At 37.3% G+C, this 24,497-nt stretch overlaps 2 protein-coding genes across 12 annotated transcripts; both read right to left on the bottom strand.

Moving 5' to 3' along the window:
* Positions 1-6,452: 6,452 nt before the first annotated feature.
* On the bottom strand, positions 6,453-12,098 carry LOC112796134 (pentatricopeptide repeat-containing protein At1g73710). Of its 10 annotated transcripts, none has more exons than XR_011880906.1 (7): positions 11,675-11,963; positions 11,222-11,394; positions 7,982-8,125; positions 7,812-7,872; positions 7,247-7,323; positions 7,097-7,163; positions 6,453-6,907 (listed from the first exon to the last, which is right to left on the bottom strand). XR_011880906.1 is itself a non-coding variant. In XM_025838459.3 (7 exons), exon 2 carries the CDS (start codon positions 11,243-11,245, stop codon positions 8,309-8,311), a length of 2,937 nt encoding a protein of 978 aa, XP_025694244.1. In that variant the 5' UTR covers positions 11,246-11,394; positions 11,675-12,098; the 3' UTR covers positions 6,453-6,907; positions 7,097-7,163; positions 7,247-7,323; positions 7,812-7,872; positions 7,982-8,125; positions 8,229-8,308. The 10 variants fall into 10 exon arrangements, 8 of the variants coding, with proteins under 8 accessions (XP_025694244.1, XP_025694241.1, XP_025694243.1 ...); XR_011880905.1 differs by having other exon boundaries at positions 7,247-7,333; XM_025838459.3 differs by having other exon boundaries at positions 8,229-11,394; positions 11,675-12,098.
* A 1,065-nt stretch (positions 12,099-13,163) lies between these two features.
* On the bottom strand, positions 13,164-20,309 carry LOC112796135 (tubulin-folding cofactor E). Of its 2 annotated transcripts, none has more exons than XM_025838461.3 (16): positions 20,158-20,309; positions 19,090-19,430; positions 18,648-18,818; positions 18,317-18,363; positions 17,448-17,594; positions 17,278-17,352; positions 16,485-16,594; positions 15,983-16,107; positions 15,832-15,893; positions 14,923-15,030; positions 14,808-14,842; positions 14,576-14,638; positions 14,329-14,420; positions 14,139-14,215; positions 13,978-14,055; positions 13,164-13,806 (listed from the first exon to the last, which is right to left on the bottom strand). In XM_025838461.3, exons 2-16 carry the CDS (start codon positions 19,397-19,399, stop codon positions 13,708-13,710), a joined length of 1,599 nt encoding a protein of 532 aa, XP_025694246.1. In that variant the 5' UTR covers positions 19,400-19,430; positions 20,158-20,309; the 3' UTR covers positions 13,164-13,707. The 2 variants fall into 2 exon arrangements, with proteins under 2 accessions (XP_025694246.1, XP_072091106.1); XM_072235005.1 differs by having other exon boundaries at positions 19,715-20,163.
* Positions 20,310-24,497: the final 4,188 nt, after the last annotated feature.

Genomic DNA, 24,497 nt, shown 5'->3' on the forward strand with positions numbered 1-24,497 from the left:
GAGGTAAAGTGTCTACACCAATTTGGGGTTGCACCGAGAAAGTCAGACTGTAGAGGAAGATGCATAAAACTGACGTGGCTATGGGATTTAAAAGCACGGTTACAGTTAACTGATGAAAATAGTATACCGGTGTACGTGAAGTGCCACATTATGTTGTTGATCGGTACGATCTTGTTTGGAGACAAGTCTGGGGCATCTGTGCACTGGAAGTTTCTACCTCTGCTCCGTGATTTTGCTAGTATCGGACAGTGCAGTTGGGGATCAGCATGCCTAGCACACCTGTACAGGGCGTTATGCAGGGCATCACGTTTTGACTGTAAGGAAATCGATGGTCCGCTAACACTTCTACTCGGTTGGGCTTGGATTCGCCTACCATATCTAGCTCCAGCTCCTAGGGAACCCCGCAGCTTTTCACTTGCAAATAGGTAACATTATCTTACATTTACCCCGTATCTTCATATTTAGAATCCAATTGTGTTAATAAAATAAGTCATATTAGGTGGCGTAACTGGGAGCGTGGAGACCGAGTCTATAGATATCTTAAGCTTGCTCACTTTAGGAAGGCCTTGGATGATCTTCAGGAAGGCCAGATGTGTTTTCATTAAAGTAGTATTGGTTTCAGGCTTAGTGATATTGTTATTTGGATTGTAATCATTTGTTTGCTTTATCTTTTTCAATTTGTGTGGGTTGCATATGTTGTTGATTGCGTTGATCCGGACATAATTCCTGCAGACATCTACATGCACTCGGTTGTGTAGAGTGCTACGGTGCTGTTGGTGTCTTTTGAATGTATTGAATGGCATGCAACTGATAGGTTTAGACGACAGTTCGGTTTCGTACAGGGTGTTCCTCATCAAGAACCAAATCTAGACAAGGAACATGGAGAAGTCTTGACTGGTCCTAAGAATCTTAATTGGGCCACAGCCACGACTCATTCATTTTGGGTGATGCAGTGGACAAACAGGTATAATCACGTTCTTACTGAGTTTTCCATGGCTCCACAGCATCCCTTAGATATTTACATGTACTGGTACCGTTCAAAATATGGCAATCACTTGAACTTGTCGAATCTTGTGGTTCAAGAGGATGTTGAGGGTAATCAGGTTATGGATGATGACAATCAAGAACATGAGCCACAATCACCGCCACCTCCACCTCCACCTCCACCTCTACTTCCACCTCAGTTCTCAAGTCAATATGTACCTCAAACACAGTTTACTCCATCATTCCCAATACATCAGTAGTATTGGAGTACGCCACAGTTTAACTCAGGAGACGGAGCTTCTATTAGCCAATTGCTTGGGTTCATGGCTTCAGATGCCGGCCAAGCACAATATGTCCATAAGCCTGATTTCATGGCGGCTACGTATTCCTTCGACGTGAGGCATCCATGTCGCACTTCCTCGGGTGTTTCTGGAGGGTTGGTATCTGGTGATTCTAGTAGGAGTGACGGTGGTCAAGAAATTCTTAATAGTCAAAACTCTCACTGTGTTTCAATGACTCTGATTGAAGAAAATGCTAAGACACTTGAGCATGAGACTAATGAGTATTTAGTGGATGAACCAGATGACGAGGACGACGAGGAGGATGAAGATGAGGACATGGACGAGAATGAAGAATCCCGTAATGATGCAGGTCCTATTATTGCTTTACTTGTTTGGTCAATTGATGTTATTATATTCATGTATGGTATCTTGGTTAGGATAATTATATTACATACTTGTTTGGTCATATTTTGGTAAGGATTGATTATATTATGTACTTGCATGGTCTGATTCATTAGGATGGTCTAATTAATTAAAGTGTATATAGGTGAGTCATGTACTCCAGATGAGATAGGCAAAGGCTACAATCTTAGGGTTGATCCGCCGCGTCGTAACGCTAGTCGATACACTCCGTCTGTGTTCAATAAGGCTGCCAAGAAATGCAAGAATCTTGTGAAAGGTGTAAAGTGGGCAACGAAAAAGTAGTTATGGTGTAGTTAGTTTTCTCTATGTATTAGTTAACTTTTCTAAGTATCAGTTCACTATTCTATGTATGAGTTAACTTTCCTAAGTACCAATTAACTATTCTATGCTTTGAGTTAACTTTTCTAAGTTTCATTTAATTATTATATGTATCATTACTATGCATGTGATGGAATACTTGGACAAATTATAATGTTTCAAATATTGTAAAATGTATGGACAAAATCTAAAGTTGGATATTTCATAGAGTAGATTGATATAAGTTACAATGTTTCAAATATCATAAAATATAATTATATTGAGCATTATTGTCGGCACTTGCACCACCTGCCTGACGGCACCTATTATGATTGTGTCCCTTAGCCCCAAATTGTCTACATCGCCTAGGACGACATAACATTCGCGTGTCCATCTCATTCAAGAAGCGCGTCATCATGGGGCGACCTTTGGTAACACGTCTCAGGTACGGATTCGATACGAATCGAGTACCGTTGTAAGCAGGCCAGGTAGTAGGATTTTTGAGTGGCCTAAACTTAGCTCGATAAACCCGTCTAACTTGGTCCATCTTGTAAACGTCATGCACATACACTTTCCAATCTAGTCGTTGATTTGCACAACATGCAAACACATGTCGACAAAGAATCCGGGTCACCTGGAACTCACCACAGTCACATCGTTGGCGACGGAGGTCGACGGCATACTCCAGTCCATTTGGCATCTCACGCACTTCAAAGACATCATTCTGCCTGTTGAAGCAATTAACCTGGATGTTTCCTGCTGCAAGTTGATTTGCATGCAATTTTGAGGTCACAAGCTCAGAAAAAATATGGTCAGCATTAATCCGAACCTCCGCCTCGACTTTTTTTCGGGTGAACAGCTCATTAAGTCTGTAGAATGTTACTTTCACAAGCACAATGATGGGGAGATTTCGTGCACCCTTCAAGACTGAGTTGATGCATTCCACTAGGTTTGTCGTCATGTGACCCTATCGGTAACCACCATCGAATGTCAACGCATACTGTTCGCGGGGAATACGGTTTAACCAGTTAGTGTAGGCCTCGCCCCGTTCTCATAAACGCTGGTAACGTACTTCATACTCGCGCACCGTCCTCGAATATCCTGCACAATATCAAATAACAAACAGAAAGAAAGAAGGATGACAAACACTAGGTTGTTTGCAACTTCGTCAATAACGAACTTTGAATTACTTAATGTTACCTATATTCACGACAAGCTTTTGTAGGTACAGTGCCTTGAATTTTCTCAGGAAGTTCGACTCTATATGCCTGATGCAAAACATGTGAAAAGCTCTAGGAGGTGATCAAGCTCCGTTACTGCGTGCCATAGCTACATTCATGGATTCGTGTCGGTCCGATATCAGTCCCACAGCATCCCGAGTCACAACATGTTGTCGCAGGTTACTAAGAAAAAAGTGTCACGCATCAGAAGTCTCTCTTTCCACAATAGCAAATGCAATTGGGACGATATTGTTATTACCATCCTATGAAACGGCCTCTAACAGGCAACCCTTATACTTTTCATACAAGTGAGTCTCATCCACCTAGACAACTAGCTTACAATGTCTGAATGCTCTAATGCAAGGGTAATAGCTCCAGAAGACTCGATGCAATACCCGGATATCACTTACCAAGTCATTGCCTTGATATGCAGGCATAGTCTCAAAATGTACGACAGTTGATGGCTCCTTATGACACATGACCTCAAACCAAATCGGCAACGCTTCGTATGATACTTCCCAACCTCCAAATATTTTCTCTATTGACTTTTGCTTAGCCACCCAAGTTTTCCGATAATTGACGGTATAGTTGAATTTTGACTGCACTTCTGCAATAACTGATTTTACCTTTAACGAGGGGCCAGTCTCAACCAACGGCTTTATGGCTTCTGCAATTGTATTCGAATCTAGCTTCAAATGATCCTGAGAAATGGTGGCTCTGATACAAGTGTGACTGACGTTATACCTCCTTATAACCCAACAGTACTTTCTGTTGATCATGCTAACTCTGATAAGTCAATCACACCCAGACCCGTACTGTGTACACTTGGTATAAAATGTCAATGACTCCGACTCATACACCCGGTAGTCTATACTTTTTCAAAGGGTATACTCTTTCATCGCCTTAATAACAACTTTTCTAGAACTGAATTCCATCTCCACGGCGAATTCACCATCTGCGACAATTGGAATTTCTGCCACGACAGCAACCACACCATAAGTATTTAAAACACGATTATTTAATAACCGAAATTAAAAGTAAATCAGTACTCACTACATCGATAATGATATAAATAAACTTTTCATTAGGTTATTATCTCAATCTTAATAAAATAAAAAAATAAACACATAAATAAATACTGATTAATAAATACAAACTAACTAAATAACTAAAAATAAATACTAATCAACTAAATAACTTAATAAATACTAAAATAAATACTAATTAATAAATGCTAATTAACTAAACTAAATAAACACTAATTCCTAAATACTAATTAACTAAAATTATTATTATCTTAAACTTAACTAAATAAACACTTTTACAAATGCTAATTGAGTATATTTTCACAAGTCATTTAACTATTTGATCCATCAATCAATATCAACTATTACAAAATTTTAATCCTTCTTATAAATATAGGCAATTACGTACCTACACTCATATATTCCGGAAATTCCGGAGCATGCATGACTTCCAAATCCAAAACTCACATGAAAAATGGCTCCTTAAACGGTACTTCGTTTGTGAGTGCATTTGCCACGTCTATCAGATTCGGAGCCATAGTGCCGTTACCTTGATCTTCATCTCCGTTTGGACCAACACCTTTGTAATTGCTTTCGAACTCTTCCTCACTGTCACTATTGTAATCTTCCCGTACAATATTTCGGTCGGCTTCAGATGGTTCGAATTCAATGTACAACTCGATGAACGAGATTTGAACACGACTTTCAATATACATTGAAAACATCTCTTGCATACTCGCTTCGTCCGTTATATATTTGGTTTGAAATTGAACGAATCCACCAAATACTGGTATGGGATATCTGTATAAAATACATGATATTTTTCTTGACATCTCCGAATCTATCTTCTCACAAATCACACCTTTGAACTCTTCAAATGAGATTGTAAAGGGAATAACAATATCTAAGGGATCTTCACAAATAAATTTTACTCCTTCAGATATTTGCAACAAAATCTGACCAAAATAATACACTTTCAAAAGGACTCTATCATCAATTTCTCTCACTCACTTAAACAGAATCAGAAACTTTACTATTAATTTTTTTTTCATACCCAACAAGAGAGATACAAGACCATAAGAAAGAAGAAGAGCAAGTCGAAGAAGATGAAGAAGATTGGATCTGATAAGCTATTTACGCGTTACACACGACCCAGCGACTTGTGTAAGCTCATTCAAAAATAATATATAATAATCAAATCAGACCGTTCGATTTGATTTTCCGAAAATAAAAAAAATTACTACATATACAAAACGGACGGTCTGATTAGCTTCAATCAAAATTTAAATCTTCCCTCCATGAAAAACGGACCCTTCGATTTGTTTACAAAATTTTTTTCCCAAAAAAATCGGATAGTCCGATTTCTTCACATCAAAATTGAGCAAAAGCTGTCCATAAATTTGTCTAGCACCTCTAAAGTCCATAACCAAGCACAACACATTCACAGCTTCCATAACAAAAAAAATGAGCCAACAATGAGAGATACGAACAATGTGAATAATAAGTTGTATTCAGGCTCATTAACTATCCAAAAAATTATATCTAATTAATTTAAAATTTAATTTTTAAAATTAAAATTAACTTTTTTTTTAACCTATTGTGAAGTTGTTCTAAAAAAGTGTTATTTTTCTATATTTTCTCAATTACAATTTAATATAAAATTCATGATTATTCAATTTAAAAGGAATTAAGTACGTAAATATGAATAAACAACTATGCTAAGTGTTTACAAAAATATCAGTCACCAAATTAATTATTAGTATAAAATACATATTAAAATAAAAAATATATATTAAAAATAAATTAAACGATATAATATACAAATATGTAGTAATTATTTAATAGTTTATTTTTAGTGTGCAAATAACATTTTACATAAATAAAACATTTAGATAGAACAATATAATTTCCTTTTGTTAAATATTTGGAAATTTAATAATTTTGTAATTTAATTTTTATATACTGTCATAATAAAACATTTACATAAACAACTAGCCGTATAATCAACTAAAAAAACAATTAAAAACTAATACTTAAAAGGTTATCTAAAGTCTAAATGTACAAATCTAATTGAATAATTAAAAAATATTTTATACGGTTAGTATATGAAAACTAAACTCTTTCTTCTATCCCTTAAAATATCACAAATTTTCCATTTAACCCTTCTGTTTATCCTATATTCCATGCCAACTAATCCAAGGACTAAAGAGAAACAACAATACTTTTTGAGGGACTAATCCGAATCTGCATTGCAAAAATAAATGTTTCATAAACAACATATCTGTAAAAGATTTGAGCTCATTTTCCAAACAATGCCTTATTCTTTTTTGGCGTGCAAGTCCAAATCTGTTTGCAATGGAATCAGAAAATATTTGTGGCATGAAGGGGTAAAGAACATCCAATTCAGCAGGGTCTCAAACACACATGACACATCTAATGTTGGCTTGTAACCACACTCAATCGGCCTACCACTTCAAAATACATTCATTTGCAAGCCAACTTTTAAAATTAATTACAGCTAATCCGAACGGGGTAGAAATTTCAGCACAAGAGAACCTCTTCAATTTCTGATCTTTCTATCAACTTTCTTCGCTACAAGGATGAATGATTCATTGCCAATTCCAAGATCCAGAAGAGATGATGTGTCGTTGTCGAGCAGCACAGGTAATGGAGAGCCCTGCAAATTCAAAGACATGGCACTACATCAATACAAACTATATTCTAGTTTTCCAGCATATCAGTTTGAAAAGCTTTGCAACGATCAAGGGAAAATGAAATGATTTTTCAAGATTAAGTAGCCGGTAACTGAATCAGGCAATCGTGATTTGAACACACGTGCTATTTTTTTTTTTAAATGAAAACAAACCTCTTCTTGAATAGCTTCAATGACTTCAGCTTAAAACAAGCTCTCACAGAAATTTCAGCTTACCAACCTGAGAAAAACAAGTCAATTAGAAAAACTGTGTTAGGTCTAAACAGGGTGAACATTACATTAATAAAAGAATAGATTTTTAACCGTAGTTGTTGCTGGCAGCTTCTTTGTAAACGGTTGCTTCTCACCCATGGATGCTCCAACACACTTCAAAGTGATAGCTGCATATCCCTATATCAAGTTAATGAAATATATCGCAAGTTTAGGATTTTTCAATTTATTTATTTATTTCAAAAAAGGATCAAATGCACAATAATTCAATCAGACTACATCCATGTGATGGAAAATTTTTTGTTTATAAATAAATTTCAGCCTCAAGGGTCAGTCTTGGGGTTATGGTAAATTATGAATTCATAATCTGACTACATCTATGTGATGTAAAGAAAGCAGTTCCAGAGGAATATACACAAAAAAAAATGTGTTTACAAGAAGCAAGAGACACAATAACTCAATCAGACATGAAAGACACGCTCAAAAAATACTCAGTACATAGCTTTTAGAGAAATCTTGCAGTGTGATCAAAACGGTTCGATTTCTAATGTTTATTCGACTGCTCTCCATAGTTTACAAATGGGTACTCATGAGAGGATATCTAAGTGTACAGCCGTTAAGATATTTAACAAGAATAATGAACCAAAACAAAATGTACCAGTACTCTGCTTATATTGATTCCGATAAGATGTAGCTCTTCAATAGCTGTCAATGATTGTCTAAGCCATTCAACATGCCCAGTTAAACATGAAACATTTAGTGGCTCCTAACAAACATGATGGGAATTTAAGCAGCAAATATAAGCTGGGGAAAGATATAGAAAGGAACCTGCCAATCTACACCAGTATCATTTAAAACTAGAATACGGATGCTCTCCAGTGGTGGAAGTTCTGATTTATATGGTGACACTAAGTTGTTAGATAAGTTGAGATCCTGCAAAGCAGGTAACTGTTCACAAATTTTGCCAACATCCTGCAAAAACATAAATAAAAAAGATACTGAGTAATAATTGTTGTCAATCAATATATTTCGCTATACAAAATAAGCAGAAAGAAATTTATATATGATCACTTACATTGTACATACATAAATTTGTCTCCCCTAATATACAACCACCTGTGGATTTAACAGACCTCAAAGAAGCTTTCATCAAAATCAATCACAATCACTTCCATTTTCACTTTCAATTTTGCTCTCAACTTCATTATTTTCTTCCAAGTTGAATGTGATTTTCATCTCTTGGCCAACTAACTCAGCTAGGTCCTTTCTATTGCAAACTTTGTAACCATCTATAATAGCCTTGAACAAAGACTTGCATGGCTCGATCTCTCCGCCTCTTAGTTGGGTAAATATCCGTTTCACGCCTTCAACCATGCCGGCTTTTCCATAACAACCTACCATATTAATCTGAGTCACAATGTCCGGCTCCAAATGCTTATCCTGCATTTTCATGTATGTGTTCAAGGCCTTGTTGATTTCTCCAGCCGAACCATATGCATAGATTGCCACATTATATGCATAGGAGTCAAGATCAACCTCGGATTCTATGAATGTCTGAACGGATTTAAGCGCCAAATTGTGCATACCAACTAAAGAATACAAAGCAGTGATCGCAGCTTGTCGCGCATAAGGCTTCCCCTCCTTCAGAGATGACTCCAACTGCACAACTGCTTCAATTGGAAACCCTCCCTTCTTTAATACAGTGAACAACACTTTAAAAGTTCCATTATTTGGCAAAAGCTTCTTAGATATCATCTCATGTATTAGTTCACCACACTCATAAAGCTGTCCATGAGTGGCGTAACAAACCAGTACCTTATTATATGAAACACAATCCCTCAGTAAACCTAAAAGCCTCATCTCCTCCGCAATCTCAATGGCCTCATCAATCCTTCCCACATCTTTATAAAGATACATCATTGTCACGTATGAAATCCCGTCTGCCCAGCCCTTTTCTCTCAAATTCTCGAAAGCCATCTTGGCTTCGGATACCAATCCAAGATCTGCAAAGAGACTGATCATACTATTGCACGCGACTAAATCAAGACCACCTTCCAAGCTCTGCATCCGTTCATAAATCGCTTTTACTCCTTCCAAGTTCCCAACCTTACAATAAGACTTTAGCAAGGATGTCAACACAACTAAATTGGCAGATAATCCGGATTCTTCCATAATGTTGAAATACCTAAGTGCCTCCTCAAGACTACCGTATTCTGCAAATCCGTTTATTAAAGATCCATACACAACCTCATTTGGTTTTACTCCCGCTCGTAGCATTTCCTGGTACACACTGACAGCATCAGAAAGCTGACTGAGACGAGCATAGGATGCAATAACAGCAGAAAAAGTCTGACAATGTGGCTTAAATGCCATCCCTTGCATTTCAACCATGAGATCTCTTGCCTGATCGACTAAATCAGCACCGGATAACATCTGAATGAGAGAATTATAAGTGCAACCATCAGGCCAAGTCCCATGATTCTTCATTCCCCTGAAGAGAGAAACAGCTTTGTTGTAAAGTTTTCCTTTGCCATACGCTTTGATCAAGACATTGTATTCTAGGACATCCCTTCTCTGCCCTGGCACACCTCTTTCCCTATAAAACACATTCTCGGCTTCAAGCCAATGTCCCTTTTCAGCAAAAGCATCCATAACTGCAGCACATATACTTGATGATGGTACACTGTTCATTAGAAATTTCTGAAGCATATCATTTGCTTTGTCAAGGGCTCCTTGATTAACATACATCTTGATGATACCAGGAAGAGAGTGCTCATCGACAGAAACAGAAGATTTCTCCATTTCATCAATCAGAGTTTCCACAGCTTGAACCATATTCTTTAAGCATAACGCACCAAGAAGAGCTCTGTGAGTTACATCATCCGGAAAGAGCCCAACATCCCTAATCCTTCTATAACAACAAAGAGCAGCATCAATATTCCCCGAATTAGCATACAAGGACAGAAGGATATTGTAAGTTTTCGTATCAGGGGATATACCCTTTTCTTCCATTTTATTAAGCAGAGATTCAGCTTCCAACAAATTACCATGACTTCCACAGATAAAGATCATAGTATTAAAAGTGATTGTATCCATTGCCACTCCGGATCTTAACATATCAGCAAAGACTTCGGCAGCATCCTTTAGTCGTCCGGCCTTGCCATACAAATCTATCATGGTATTGAAAGTTGAAGTCAACCGGGGTTTCTGGGGACCAATCTCCTTGTTTGATGAACTCAAAATGTTTCTCCCACCCGTCTTAAACAGCTCGGTCGAAAGGAAATGCTTGAAACTAATAGGCATCGATCTAGAACCATTCGTAGCAGTAACTGATAGAGAATCCAAATCAAGATCATCTAACTCAACCCTACCATCACACCAATCCTTGTAAAACCTATCTGCCCTATCAAACTCTCCCACATCCTTCAACACCTTAACAATCGTACTCATTGTAACCTCATCAGGAAAAAAACCCCTCAACCTCATATGCTTAATCCACAGAAGTGCTTCTCTAACAAGACCTGCTTTCCCATACACATCAACAAGCATGCTATAAGTGTTATTAGTAGGCGAAACCCCGTTCTTCGCCATTTCGATCCAGAGAAGCCTCAATTGGTCCCATCTCTGAGCCTTACCAAGAACTCTAAGCACAACATTATAGTGAATCACATTGGGAACATACCCTTGCTGTGACTTAAACCACTCAAAAACCTTAACAACACGCTCCCACCTACCCTGTTCCCTAAGTATAACAGTTATCTCTTTAGGACTAAGATTCTCAGAGAAAGAATCAAGGGTCGCTTCAACATCAACAGAATACTCTAAGGATTTCAAAATTGAAGGTAAATTACCGCCATACCCCTTCTTCTTCTTGCTCTTCCGACTCTTTAGGGAGGAAGAAGAAGAAGGGGAGTTTGTGGGTAAAGATAGAGTCTTTGAATGACAATGAATGCGAGGAAAGGGCGATTCTGTGATGGGGGTTGGCAAATGGCCCCAGTAGTGAGGTTTTGTGATAATGTTGGCAACAAAGTTTGAAGAAATTGAAGAAGATGAAGAAGGAGGACTTACAAAAAATATGCCTGAACATGACATGTTATGCTTTCTTTGAAGTAATAACGAACCCAGAAAGAAGAAGAAGAAGAAGGAGGAGGAGGAGGTAGTTGGCGTCTTGGTGAGGGCTTAAGGTGGGAAAACGGCGACAGAAGCAAGATTTTTCAGTGGGGAAATTCGCCTGCGGTGAACTTTATAGTAGAGAACGGTTAGATAATTTGATGTATTGAACTTTATACTTCGCAGAAATTACAGCAAATCACAGAAATCATACATAATCACAGCAAATTACATAAAGCACAGAAGTCACAACAATGCTATAATAATTAAAATCCCAGAAATCCCAAATTTAAAATCACAGAAATCACAGCAAAATCATACATAATCACAGCTGAGCAAATTACATAAATCACAGAAATCGCAACAATGTTATAATAATTAAAATCACAGAAATCACAGAGAGGGAGTTACCAGAAGGAAGATGCTGACGACGGCTATGAAAAACGACGAAGACGGCGACGCTCTCTTGAACGACGACGACGGCGACGCTCTCTACGCGAAGACGTTCTACTAGTCGGGGTGAGGCGCGCGACGCGACGTTCTCCTCGTCTGCGGTGACCTTGAGAGTGAGAGGGGGAAGCAGTGAGAAGGGGGAGCGCGGCGATGGGGGGAGGAGGGTGGCGGACGGCGGTGAAAGGAGAAGTGGACTGGAGAGAAGAGATGGAGTGAGAACCTTAGAGCGAGGGTTACTGAGAGGGACAGAGGGGGAATCAGAATTCAGACATATATATGTCAAGGGTATTTTAGACATTTTTGTAACGGTATTAAACGGGTTCCATAGGAATCTCTACCCGCTCCGCCAATAAACGGGCCCGGGTTCCTGTCCCCGCCCCCCGCCAGAAAAATTGCCATACCTAGTTTTGTGTGTTTTTTTTTTTTTCTTTTTCTTCCTTCCTTACCAATCATTTGTGTTTCATGACTTTGTTATTGATAGAAGTTACAATGAATTTCTAACTAGGTATATAATAAGAGTAATGCTAGGGGCAGCAATTTTTGTAATTGTTAGCCATCAACTAGTCATCAATGATGATTTGATAGTATGAGATTGGTATGAAATTTCATCCAATGGCTCACCTTCTTCTGCTGGTTACATGCTGGCCAAAATTCAATAAAACTGCTGGTCCCCTAGACTTTTCCATATAAATAATTCATTTCATTAATATAATTAGTTGATCCAAATTATAAATTTAAATTTAAAATAAATTAAAATTTATTTTTTTTTATGGAAATAGAATGCTTTTTTATTTTTAAAAGTTTCAGACACATTTTTGTGAGGGATAATAATTAAAACAAATTTTTTATTTGTAAGCAAATTTGAAAAAATTTTGTTGAGATAATGTGAATTAATCACTGATAGGGAAATTTGGAGTGGTAAAAAAAAGAGAGAGGAGAAAAGGCTTCCGTCTTTTTCTTTTTTCTTTTTCCCAAATAATATATAGCTTAGTAGCTCACACTCTTTCACTTTCAATGTCTGTGGTGATTGATTCCTTTTACTTAGCTATATGGACATTATACTTAGTATGAGTCATATGGCAAATGTGTAATTACAAATACTTGAGGGGACTGCTGCTCGAAAGAACCCAAAACAAGCACCACAATCAAGTTCCCTCAATTTAAATAACAAATAGAGCACAATTCCAGAAATGAACCCTTGAGAAACACTATTATTCCCAGTAAGAGGACCCACAGCAAAAAAAAAAAAAAAATTAATTTTTAGAGTGCACGTAACATTTTGTACAAATAAAATATTTTCATAAAAACGATGTAATAATAAATTTTTTTTGCTTAATACTTGGAAATTTTATAATTTTTAATTTAATTTTTATAAACGGTCAGAGTAAAGATTTACATAAACAACCCAGTCTTATATTGCCACATCCAAAAAACAAAAAATTCAAACTTAAATCTAAACGTATAAATCTAATTAAATGATCATATAAAATATTTTACACTATTAGTATTTTAAAAACTAAACTCTTTTCTATCCCTTAAAATATCACAAAATTTCCATTTAACCTTCTATTTATCCTATATTCCATGCCAACTAATGCAAGGACTAAACAGAGATAACAATACTTTTTGAGGGACTAATCCCAATCTGCATTGCAAACATGAATGTTTCCTAAACACATATTTGTAAAAGATTTGAGCTCACTTTCCAAATAATCCATTCTTCTTTCTTGGCGTGCAAGATCCAAATCTGTTTGCAATGGAACTGGGGATACAGAAAATATTTGTGACATGAACGGGGAAAGAGCATCCAATTCAGCAGTGCCTCAAAAAAACACAAGATTTCAACTTATGTTGGCTTGTAACCACACTCAATCGATCTACCACTTCAAAATACATTCATTTGCAAGCCAACTTTTAAAATTAATTGCAGCTAATCAGAACAGGGTAGAAATTTCAGCACAAGAGAAGCTCTTCAATTTCTGATCTTTCTATCAATTTTCTTCATCTACAAGGATGATTGATTCATTGCCAATTCCAAGATCCATAAGAGATGATGTGTCGCTGTCGAGCAGCACAGGTAATGGAGAGCCCTGCGAATTCAAAGACATGGCACTACATCAATATAAACTATATTCTAGTTTGAAAAGCTTTGCTTCGATCAAGGGAAAATGAAATGATTTTTCAAGATTAAGTCGAGGGTAACTGAATCAAGCATTCGTGATTTGAACAACACATGCTATTTTTTTTTAATGAAAACAAACCTCTTCTTGAAGAAATAACTTTAGCTTCAATGACTTCAGCTTAAAAAAGCTCTCACAGAGAAATTTCAGCTTACCAACCTGAGAAAAATAAATTAATTAGAAAAACTGTGTGAGGTCTAAACAGGGTGAACATTACATTAATACAAGAATAGATTTTCAACCGTAGTCGTTGCTGGCAGCTTCTTTGTCAATGGTTGCTTCTCACCCATGGATGCTCCAACACATTTCAAAGTGATAGCTGCATATCCCTATATCAAGTTAATAAAGCTATTGCAAGTTTGGAATTTTTTAATTTATTTGTTTATTTAAAAAAAAGGATTGAATGCACAGATAACGTCCATAGGTTCATACACAAGAACCCTGAGCCTATGGTTTGTGGGCCTGAAGCTCCAGTTGACGGTCTTTCATCCTCAATTCCATACAAACTCTTAAGCTCAGAAAACCTGTAATGAAGTACATCAGAACATTCACAAAATTATTGATCAATATACAACACGTGTGAATATGCTGAATAATTCTCTTATTCAATTAATTTTATCAAATACTACTCAATAAGAATGCTGGACCAAACCTTCCAAAAACTAAATTAATTTCATACCTGGGATGCTGTTTGATTTCTTCAGCATTAGCATGCAACCTCGAGATCACAAGTCGAACATACCTGCATGATAACTGTTAAAAAGTTTTCAAAAATATAAAAAAGAGGATGCCATTTTACATTCAAAGCACGATGAGACGTGATCCTTTAATTGAATTCAGAAACTAAAGGTAAGCACATTTGCAAAAACACGTGTAAATAAATATCAGAAAGGTAATTAGAGAATAATCACCTAATCTCAGAGTCCTTCCTTTCACGAGGTGTAACCTGGAAGGTAATAAGATATGAATACGTTATATCTGATACATGAAGGTATTAAAGATTAGGAGAGATCATCCATCACTTACCTCACTTCCATTAAACACCTTGATTTTTGCTAAACGAGCAATCAAAACAAATCTTGGAACTCCACCACTTGTAGTATCAGCTATTGGGTTCTCAGAAAGCCTAGTTTCCTTTGATGTTGATTAAAATAAAAATGAAAATAAATAATTAGAATAGAACATTCTCATATGTAACAAACTACTCTAGAAAATCAAGCAAGTAAAAGGTCGGAGAGAGGTGGAAGAAAAAGAGTAACAGAGGAAAGAATAGTCTCTACAGGGAAAAAGAAAGAAGAGTTTTAAAAGACAGATTAGTTACTTTTTCAATGTAAACTTGCAAGGATAATAGACAAATAAAGAATTAAAAATAAAATGATTCATTACTGACAAATAGAGTGCAGTTAAGGATAGATCATTGCAACTGTCTGTTTTAAGATAACTTTTTTTTCGGGAAAAAAGGGGGGGGGTCTTCAAACTTGCTCAGCTTTGGAATGTTAGATAAGTTTCGAGAAGAGCAAGCTTTAATTTAAGTCGCTGTCTTTCCTAGTTTCCATTTTTTGTTTATAAATAAATTTCAGCCTCAAGGGTGAGTCTTGGTGTTATGGTAAATTATGAATTCGTAATCTGACTCCATCCATGTGATGTAAAGAAAGCAGTTCCAGAGGAATATACACCAAAAAAATGTGTTTACAAGAAGCAAGAGACACAATAACTCAATCAGACATGAAAGACATGCTCAAAAAATACTCAGAATAATTATAGCTACAAAATAATTTGAAATATTGCATCTCCAATTCATCATTTCTAACAAATTATTTGATATAACAGTCAATGGGCCCGGACTCATTGTCATAGATACAGCACAGCAGCCATGCCATGCCATGCATAACTAAGAAGGACAAGGTATATAAAACTTCACAGTATAAAGCTTACCACCAAGTTAGGGAACAAGTTTAATGAGTCAACAGAGACCAGATCACCGATGTTGTTATCACCTGAACGAGGAATCAGAGATTTAAAGTCAATAGATGTCTACAATCTGTATTTCGTGTAGGATGATGAGCATCATCAAGAGAAATACTACCTAATAGAAGGCAGCGCAAATTTTGAAAGGGCCAATAGCTTGTGGCTTCCAATTCATTCTGCTGGCCATTATCAGGATATAAGATAGAATTCAAACAATTCTTGTTCAAATAAAGCTGTTCCAAACTGAAACAAAACATAACAAACCATGAAAATTTAGAACAGTAAGAGACTTAAAACCAAATCTACTCAGAAGTAGAGGTAGTGATTAGTGAAGAGAATACATAAATCACAAAGGAGGTAAATACTTTTTGCCAGGTCTAAGATACAATCTATTTGTACTTCCAGTAATACAGATACCACCTATGACTTTAACCACATTTCACTTTAATCATAAGATTTCATTCTGGTGCTAATATCTTAAAATAAGTAGTTAGCTTAAATATTAAGTGGTTAGATAAATAAATAAATGATTACTAAAGTCAAATGTGGTTAAAATGGTATCAGTCCAACTTGGAGTTAAGCATGTATTATAGAATTGAAAACATTTTGCCATAACCAACCATCTTAGTTGAGAAAGCTTCATGACTTCATCCCATTCAGCTATACAATTATCATCCAAATTCAATAGACGCAAAGAATTAAATCCTTGAACAAAGGAGGATGACATAGGCTGAAAAAAAGATAGAAGGCTTTAAAATTTTGTGTACTTCATACAAATGACAAAAAGAAAAACATAGAGCAATTTAAGATTAAACATTAAAGTAAAAACCAAATTACGCTTATTATTTCCATCCAAAAACAATTAAAATTAATACACTTCAACATCAATTAAGTATCAACTATAAAATAAAAAAAAATTGCATAGCAGATCCAAGGGAGTAAGCTTGATAATAGAATCTACATTCAATAACACATCCACATTCTCAAATATGACTATAATTGCTATCGCAGTATTTTTATTGCGATTGTCATAATTAACTGTTCACCAGATGGGAAACAACAACAACAACAACAACAACAACAACAACAACAACAACAACAACAACAATAATAATAATAAACTTACTGCCCCACTATATGTAAAACGACAAACCTTTGAGGAGATGAGCAATAAAGGCTGACAAAATGCTAAAGAAAGAAGAATATATCAACAATGCTATTCCCTCCTTTAATGGGCTTCCATTCTGAGACTAAGAATTTTAGAGAAATCTTGCAGTGTGATTGAAATGGTTCGATTTCTAATGTTTATTAAACTGCTCTCCATAGTTTAGAAATGGGTACTCATGAGAGGATATCTGAGTGTACAGCCGTTAAGATATTTAACAAGAATAACGAACCAAAAACAAAATGTACCAGTACTCTGCTTATATTGTTTCCGATAAGATGCAGCTCTTCAATAGCTGTCAATGATTGTCTAAGCAATTCAACCTGCCCAGTTAAACAGGAAACATTTAGTGGCTCCTAACTAACATGATGGGAATTTAAGCAGCAGATATAAGTTGGGGAAAGATATAGATAGGAACCTGCTCCCAATCTACACCAGTATTATTTAAAACTAGAATGCGGATGCTTTCTAGTGGTGGAAGTTCTGATTTATATGGTGACATTAAGTTGTTAGATAAGTTGAGAGCCTGCAGAGCAGGTAACTGACCACAAATTTTGCCAACATCCTGCAAAAACAAATAAAAAAGATACTGAATAATAATTGTTATCAATCAATATATTTCGCTATACAAAATAAGCAGAAAGAAATTTATATATGATCACTTACTAATGAGCTCTCTAAGAGATGAATAGAGGGAAAACTACGCCAATAAGAGAGGAAATTGGGCTTGCTTGTTTTGGTTTCCATTTATTATTTTTCTGAAAGTGAAAGAAATACTGAAACTAGAAAGGAAGCAAGGAACAGGATTTCAATGTTTTTACAGTTTTAAATCTTCTTTTTTCTCAACAGGATCCTCAAAAGGCAAAACACGAAATGTGAGAAATGAAAAGAAAATAACTATAAAAACAAATAGTAGGACCAGCCATTAATTAGTTCCATTAGTGTGAGGGACTTGGGCAGTTTGCATGAGGTCATAAGTTTACAACTCAAGGCAACAATTACACCATTTAAGAGCTGTTAATAGTATAGAAATTGAGGTGGTGCTAAGAAAATAACATATGTCACAAACCTTCTAACCACAATCTGAATATTTAAACATAAAGAAAATTTCTTAACACAAGAATCAGACTAAATATATTTGAGTTTGCCAAATACCAGCAAAAGACCATGTGTAATTTTCATGAATAACAGCTCTGGGTAAGATATGAATGGTGTGTTAAAAATTAGCAGACTCAATGCTACAGCCTTAGTCAAGATACAATTGTGGAAAAAAACCAGGTTACGTACCTTCCAATCCGAAAGCAGGTTCCCAGTCAGGTCAAGTTCTTTCATATCTATTGGGGAAAAAATGGGGAGAAAAAGAGTTTCCTGACATCAATATTGCAGTTTGATATTTTGGACTTCTTTATATGATAAAATGCAGTTTCTAGTCATAACTTGAGGTAGAAGCAGATAATAAGAACTTCAGGTAAAAGCAACTAATTCACCACTACTACAATTTTATCATGAAAAAAGAAAATAGTGAAAAAAGAAAGAATACTTCTAAAATGGATCGGGTTATGTTTCATTCATTTTTTATATGAGAAATGAAACAGAAGTGGTTCAGAGTCAAGCTTACTTGGGACTGTAGTATTAATCTGGTCTGGAATTCCAGGGAAACTAACACCCATATACGCCAATGATGCATTGGTTAACTCCTCAAATCGACTTAGTTTATCTTGAATTTTATCTTTACCCACAAGTTGAACAGATACTCGATTGTTGCTAGTTGAAAGGACATACATTTCATCTGCAAAAAAAAGGGCGAGTACTATCACATATTATTTTATGTTTGGTGGGAGTCGCATGTGAGAAACTATATACAGAAGAAATATTAAACTGTCATTTGTCAGCAAATAATTCTAGAATGAAAAGATGTTTGAAAAGAATAATATATGCCTTCTTATTTCTCACCCAAGGCTTCATATCATACCACTAGCATTGCATTTTTATTCCATACTACTCTAGGAAACCAGAGCATGGATATGTTAACAAAACTTAAATATTAGCAAAAGGCATACCCTCTTCATCATTAGTTGATTTACTTCGGTATCTTTTTTCAAGAGCCTCAAGCAATGAAATCCCTTGGCTCAAATTCGGAGCACGAACCAATGACCCCGATCTTTCAGACTTTGCATGAAAGTATTGGACACCATTGACGGATCCATCATGTTTGCCTTCTCCATTATCCCAGTCAACTCCAACCCACGTGCCTGAATAGCCTTCTACAGGCCCCACATACTTAACTGTACCAATTCTTCTTGAATCACCCGATGAATGTACTCGTTGGCCCACCCTGAATCCATGACTTGAGTCAGGGGAGTCCTGCATCTTTTGTTAAAGCTGAGCGAGAATTCCTCTACTGAAAATTTAATAAGTCAATGAGATGAATCAGTGAACAAGCTAGTGATTATTTAATAAGCAATCAAGTTAAAATAGCAAGACGACAGGAACATCTTCTGGAATATTGTAAGCCAATAGTATGACAATATAACCTACAACACAATCAATTATTCTAACACTGAATAGAATATTACCAGTAACTTATCACAAAAAAAAGCCACACATAAATCTCATGAGAAGTACCAAAAGAAGTGAAGGAAGTTCTAATTAAAGGAGTGGCTGAAGCTATCCCAACCTACTCACCTATATTCCATAGATTGAATTCAAGTTCCCCTCTCTCAGCCACCTCCTCCTTACTTAGGTATTCTAAATTTAATAACCTATTAACTAGTGTAGCTCAAATCAGGACTAAGGAAATGGCAAACAGTTAGAATTCCAACAGAATAAGATCATATCATAACTATTTTTCAAGCAATCTGATCACACCCCAGAACTCAAATCTCGTTTTGAATTGAAATTTCAAAGTTGGAATATCCAAATATAGGATTAGATTATGTTAGAATAGAAGAGGACGCTGCGATTAGAGCTAGCATAGAGTAATCCCCTTCCAGGCTTCTACAGCTAGAATAGGGAACTCAACAAAAAGCTACATCAGAAGCGTTCAAAATCAAAGGAAGAACAACACAAGCAGCAGTGTTTGTTAGGTTTTCACAATTTACTTTGAGAGGGAAGTGAGGGAGTGTTACCTTTGCGGGGAAAACTTCTTAGAGTCGTTGCGTATGGTAGCAATGGCTGGTGAAGGTGATGGTGGGGGTGCCGATGGAGAAGGGTATTTTTGGTAATTTAAAAAAAAAGTAAGGGGACAGAGTTATAAGCTATAACTATGTATTGTACTATTGTATCCATCGTTATCACAACCGAATCGATTATTAAACCGATTATAGTACTAGGTCACGGATTTGAATCTTTTAAAGTTTGAATTTCACTTTAGAGAGTAAAATGTGATCTCTTACCATTAATTTTATATGTGGAACCAAAAATAAATATGAAAGATAAACTATTCAAAGGTAGACGATTATACTTTACTCTCTAAAGTGAAATTCAAACTTTAGAGGATCCAAATTCCTAGGTCACTATTTTAGCCGATAAGCCATTAATTAAACTAATTGACTCAGTCTCAAATAAAAAATAAAAAAAAAAAAGAGTAGCAATAACTATTATCATGCAAAATTGCAAATTATGTAATCACAACGAATAAAAACACAACAAAAGCATCCATGAGATAAAATTCATTCATAACTTCTAAAGCATGAAATGGGAGGTATAAAATGAAATATATATTCTGATATAGTTATTAGATCTTGGCACTGCTCCAATCGGATTTTACCGTGCTCTTCTCCGATCTGCTACTATTATCCGAAAAGCCGAGCCTGCGCTTTCGCAAACTTTCCGTCTAGATGGGAAGCTTCGACAGGTTCAGACGGATTTGGGTGTTCTAAAGGGGCAGCTGGAGGCGGCTGAGGTTGCCAAGGCGGCCAAGGATGCGGGTGCCGAGATCCTGAGGTTGTCAGAGCGGGAGACCGAGCTATCAATTCAGGTGGCTAGGGCACAGAAGTTGGCTGCTGATGACGAGAACGCAGTTGCTGTTCGTTCTAAGGCGGAGGTGGTGAAGGCCGAGGTGGAAAGCTCGAAGAAACGGAATGTTGATCTTCTAGCCGATATCCAGGTAGCCGTCACAGCTATTAAAGAGGCTTTGAAGGCTCAAGTTCAGGTTTTGGCTCCGGACGTGGACGTGTTCGTGATGGGAGCTTTCAGATCGTGAAGGATGGCCATATCGTGGACTTGGAGTAGTTCGTTTCTATTTTGTATTTTATTTGATAAGTTTGTAAGTCATCTTGTTTGAAGTCTCGTTTCACCATGTTGTGATTATATCTTAGACTTATCCTTTGTTTTAGGGCTTGCTCCCGTAGGTGTGCTATGCTCCTGACTTCGTCCGCGAGATCTCGCTCTGTGTCCTCATCGTGTCCTCCCACGGTTCTCTGTGGGCTGGGATCCCCGACCTCCACCGGAATGACGGCCTCTAGGTCGTACGTCAACAGAAAGGGGTTTTTTTTCCGGTTGCGGTTTAAAGGGATGTTCGATATGACTAGAGGACGGATCCGAGCTCGTCGGCCCATAGGCCTTTGACCTCATCTAATCATTTCTTGAGGCCCTTCATGATGATCTTGTTGGCCGCTTTTACTTGGCCATTGATTTGCGGATGTTCTACCGAGCTGAATCGCTGTGAGATGCTGAGTCCTTCTAGGAACTCCTTGAATCATTTGTCCGCAAAATGGGTTTCGTTATCCGAGATTACGATCTCGAAACTGAGTTATGACTTGCCTTTAGAAAAATTTTCAGCATTGAGTAGCCATGATGGTGGCCAGCATATCAGCCTTAATCCACTTTGTGTAGTAGTTGATGGCGACTATAAAGAATCGAAGTTGTCCGGGAGCCGTGAAAAAAGGTCCTACAAGGTCAATTCCCCAAGTTCCGAAAGACCAATTTGCCGTTATCACGCTGAGCTGGTGGGGGCTGCTTGGTAAAGGTTGGCATGAACTTGGCATTTCCTGCAGCTTTTGACCAATTTGATGGAATCTCTAATGATGGTGGGTCAAAAATACCTGGCACAGATGACTTTTTGGGCTAGGGTTTTTCCCCTGATGTGGTGGCCGCAGCATCCTTTGTGAATCTCACGAAGTATATAATCCGTGTCACCAAGTTCGATACACTTGACGAGGGGTTGGGACAATCCCCATTTTTGCAGTTGCCCTGCTATTGTGGTATACTTTGCGGCTTCCCACTTTATATGCTTCGCCTCTTTCGGGTCCTCAGGTAGGCTGTTATCGGTGAGGTATCGAAGGATTAGGAAGATCCAGGAGCGTTGATTCAATATGGTGAGGTTTGTCGTGGTTGTGGCCGCGACGGACAGTGTCTTGATGACTTCCTAGATTAGTGATCGGTTCGCTGCGACCAACTTGGTACTTGCCAGTTTAGAGGGTAGGTCGGCCCTCGCATTCCATTCCTTGGGAATGTGTCGAATGCTCACTTCGTCTCGGCAATTAGTTCTTTGACTTTGGATAAGTACTATTGTAACAGGGGTCCTGTTTGTTTGGGAGCTAACTTCCTAGTTTTTGCACCGACTTCCTTGGCCAGTGTCAATCCGGCTAGGAGGGCTTCGTATTTGGCTTTGTTGTTAGAGATCAAAAACTCGTATCGAATGGACTATTCGATACTGATCATGTTCTCATTTTTCAGTATTATTCTCACTCCCCCTAAGTTGGTGTTTGACGAGTTGTCAATGTGGAGTTTCCATAATTCTGTGGGTTCACTTCCCCGGATCATTTCGGCTATGAAGTCTGTCATGGCCTGGGCTTTAATCGCATTTCTGGGTTCGAATCTGATCTCGTATTGGGATAGCTCGACCGACCAAGCGAGCATCCGTCCTACTGGGTCTGGCTTCTGTAGCACTTGCCTAACAGCCTGGTCCGTCCAGACCATGATGATGTGGCTTTGGAAGTACTGTGGAAGGCATCGGGATGCCATGAGTAGCGTGTATGCGAGTTTCTCGAGTCTGGAGTAGCACGTTTCAGCATTTTAGAGAACCTTACTTATGAAGTATACGGGGCTCTGTATCTTTTGTTCATCTTCCCAGATGAGTGCCGTCACTAGCACTTCCTCCGTTATGGATAAGTAGAGGTATAGTGTCTTTTCTGTTATGGGTTTTTAGAGTATGGGAGGTTCCAATAGTACTCTTTTAAAGTGTTGGAAGGCTTCTTCACATTCGAGTTCCCATTTGAAGCTTATACCCTTTTTCATGAGCTTGAAGAAGGGGATGGTCTTTTCGGCCAAGGCTCTGAGAAAGCGTGAGAGGGCGGCGAGTCTCCCGATCAGCCTTTGGACATCTTTGAGGCTTGCAGGGCTGCTCATCTCGAGGATGGCCTTGCACTTTTTTGGGTTCGCTTCTACTCCCCGTTGCGTGATCATGAAGTCCAAGAATTTTCTGGCCTCCATTTTGAAGGCGCACTTCGTCGGATTGAGGCGCATCTGGTGCTTCCTCAGAGTGTTTAATATGAGCTTGAGGTCGTCAATGAGCTCCTCGCCTATTTGTATCTTGGCTAGCATGTCGTCGATATAGACTGCCAGCTTAGTCCCTGAGAGGTCTTTAAAGATCTTGGTGACGAGTCTTTGGTAGGTGCATTTTGGGGTTATAAACACGGTTTTGTCCTCGTCTGGTCGGTGCATGGGTATCTGATTGTACCCGAAGTATGTAACGGCCTAGCCTCAGAGAAACGGCGCTTTTTCGGGATCAAACGGAATTTTTATGGAATTTTTAAGAATTTTAGTGCATATAAGTACCTCTGATGCACAGGTGCTGTGTCATCAAACTGTTGAGTCAGCAGCTTGACTGTACCAGACACCTCTCCTAATCTAAGTAAGCACGTCGTGAAAAGTTGCGTTTTTGAGCCACTTCGAGTCCGAATTTCAAAACTCTGATTTCCATGGTTAGTCTCTATGTGACGAGCCGGTCTCGAATTTCGAGAGAAAAATTATATTAATATAATATTCATATGTTATTATTTTATTTAGAATATTATATTATTATTTCTTCTGTTGTGGTTAATGTTAATCTATATTTGGTAATATAATAACTGAGCTAGAAATCTACCGGTAATGGATAATACCAGCATTCTTAGATGAACTTAGCAATGCTAATGCTTCATCATATATCTTTTATCCTCATGATTATCATGTTACTAGTATCATTTATACTAGTAAAGCTCGTGCTTATCCTTTAGTAGTGTAATCTAATGTATCTAGTTTTAGTAATTATCTTCAGAATGATATTTTATTATTAAATTCTGATGAGTCAGCATCCAGTGATACGTGGAACTCCTAGAGTTAGCCACCACATGTTCCCTTTCTTGCTCTCCAAGCAAAGGTTTCTTAAGAGAAAAGTAAGAAACACTTGTATTCTAATACATCTAGTTTCAGTAATTATCCTTTCTTGAGATATTTTTACACCAAATTTTAGGATAATGCTTAT

Source organism: Arachis hypogaea, chromosome 4 (genome assembly GCF_003086295.3).
Source record: "Arachis hypogaea cultivar Tifrunner chromosome 4, arahy.Tifrunner.gnm2.J5K5, whole genome shotgun sequence".
NCBI classification, from domain to species: Eukaryota; Viridiplantae; Streptophyta; class Magnoliopsida; order Fabales; family Fabaceae; genus Arachis; species Arachis hypogaea.

What these genes read in the sequence shown, in the direction of transcription:
- LOC112796135 (XM_025838461.3), bottom strand. Translation starts at nt 19,399, where the DNA reads ATGCAGGACTCCCCTGACTCAAGTCATGGATTCAGGGTGGGCCAACGA. An exon ending in CTGGTGTAGATTGGGAGCAG is followed by an intron (nt 17,353 to 17,447) that starts GTTCCTATCTAT and finishes TTAACTGGGCAG; the next exon opens with GTTGAATTGCTTAGACAATC. An exon ending in AGGAAGGACTCTGAGATTAG is followed by an intron (nt 14,639 to 14,807) that starts GTGATTATTCTC and finishes GTTATCATGCAG; the next exon opens with GTATGTTCGACTTGTGATCT.
- LOC112796134 (XM_025838460.3), bottom strand. Translation starts at nt 11,245, where the DNA reads ATGTCATGTTCAGGCATATTTTTTGTAAGTCCTCCTTCTTCATCTTCT.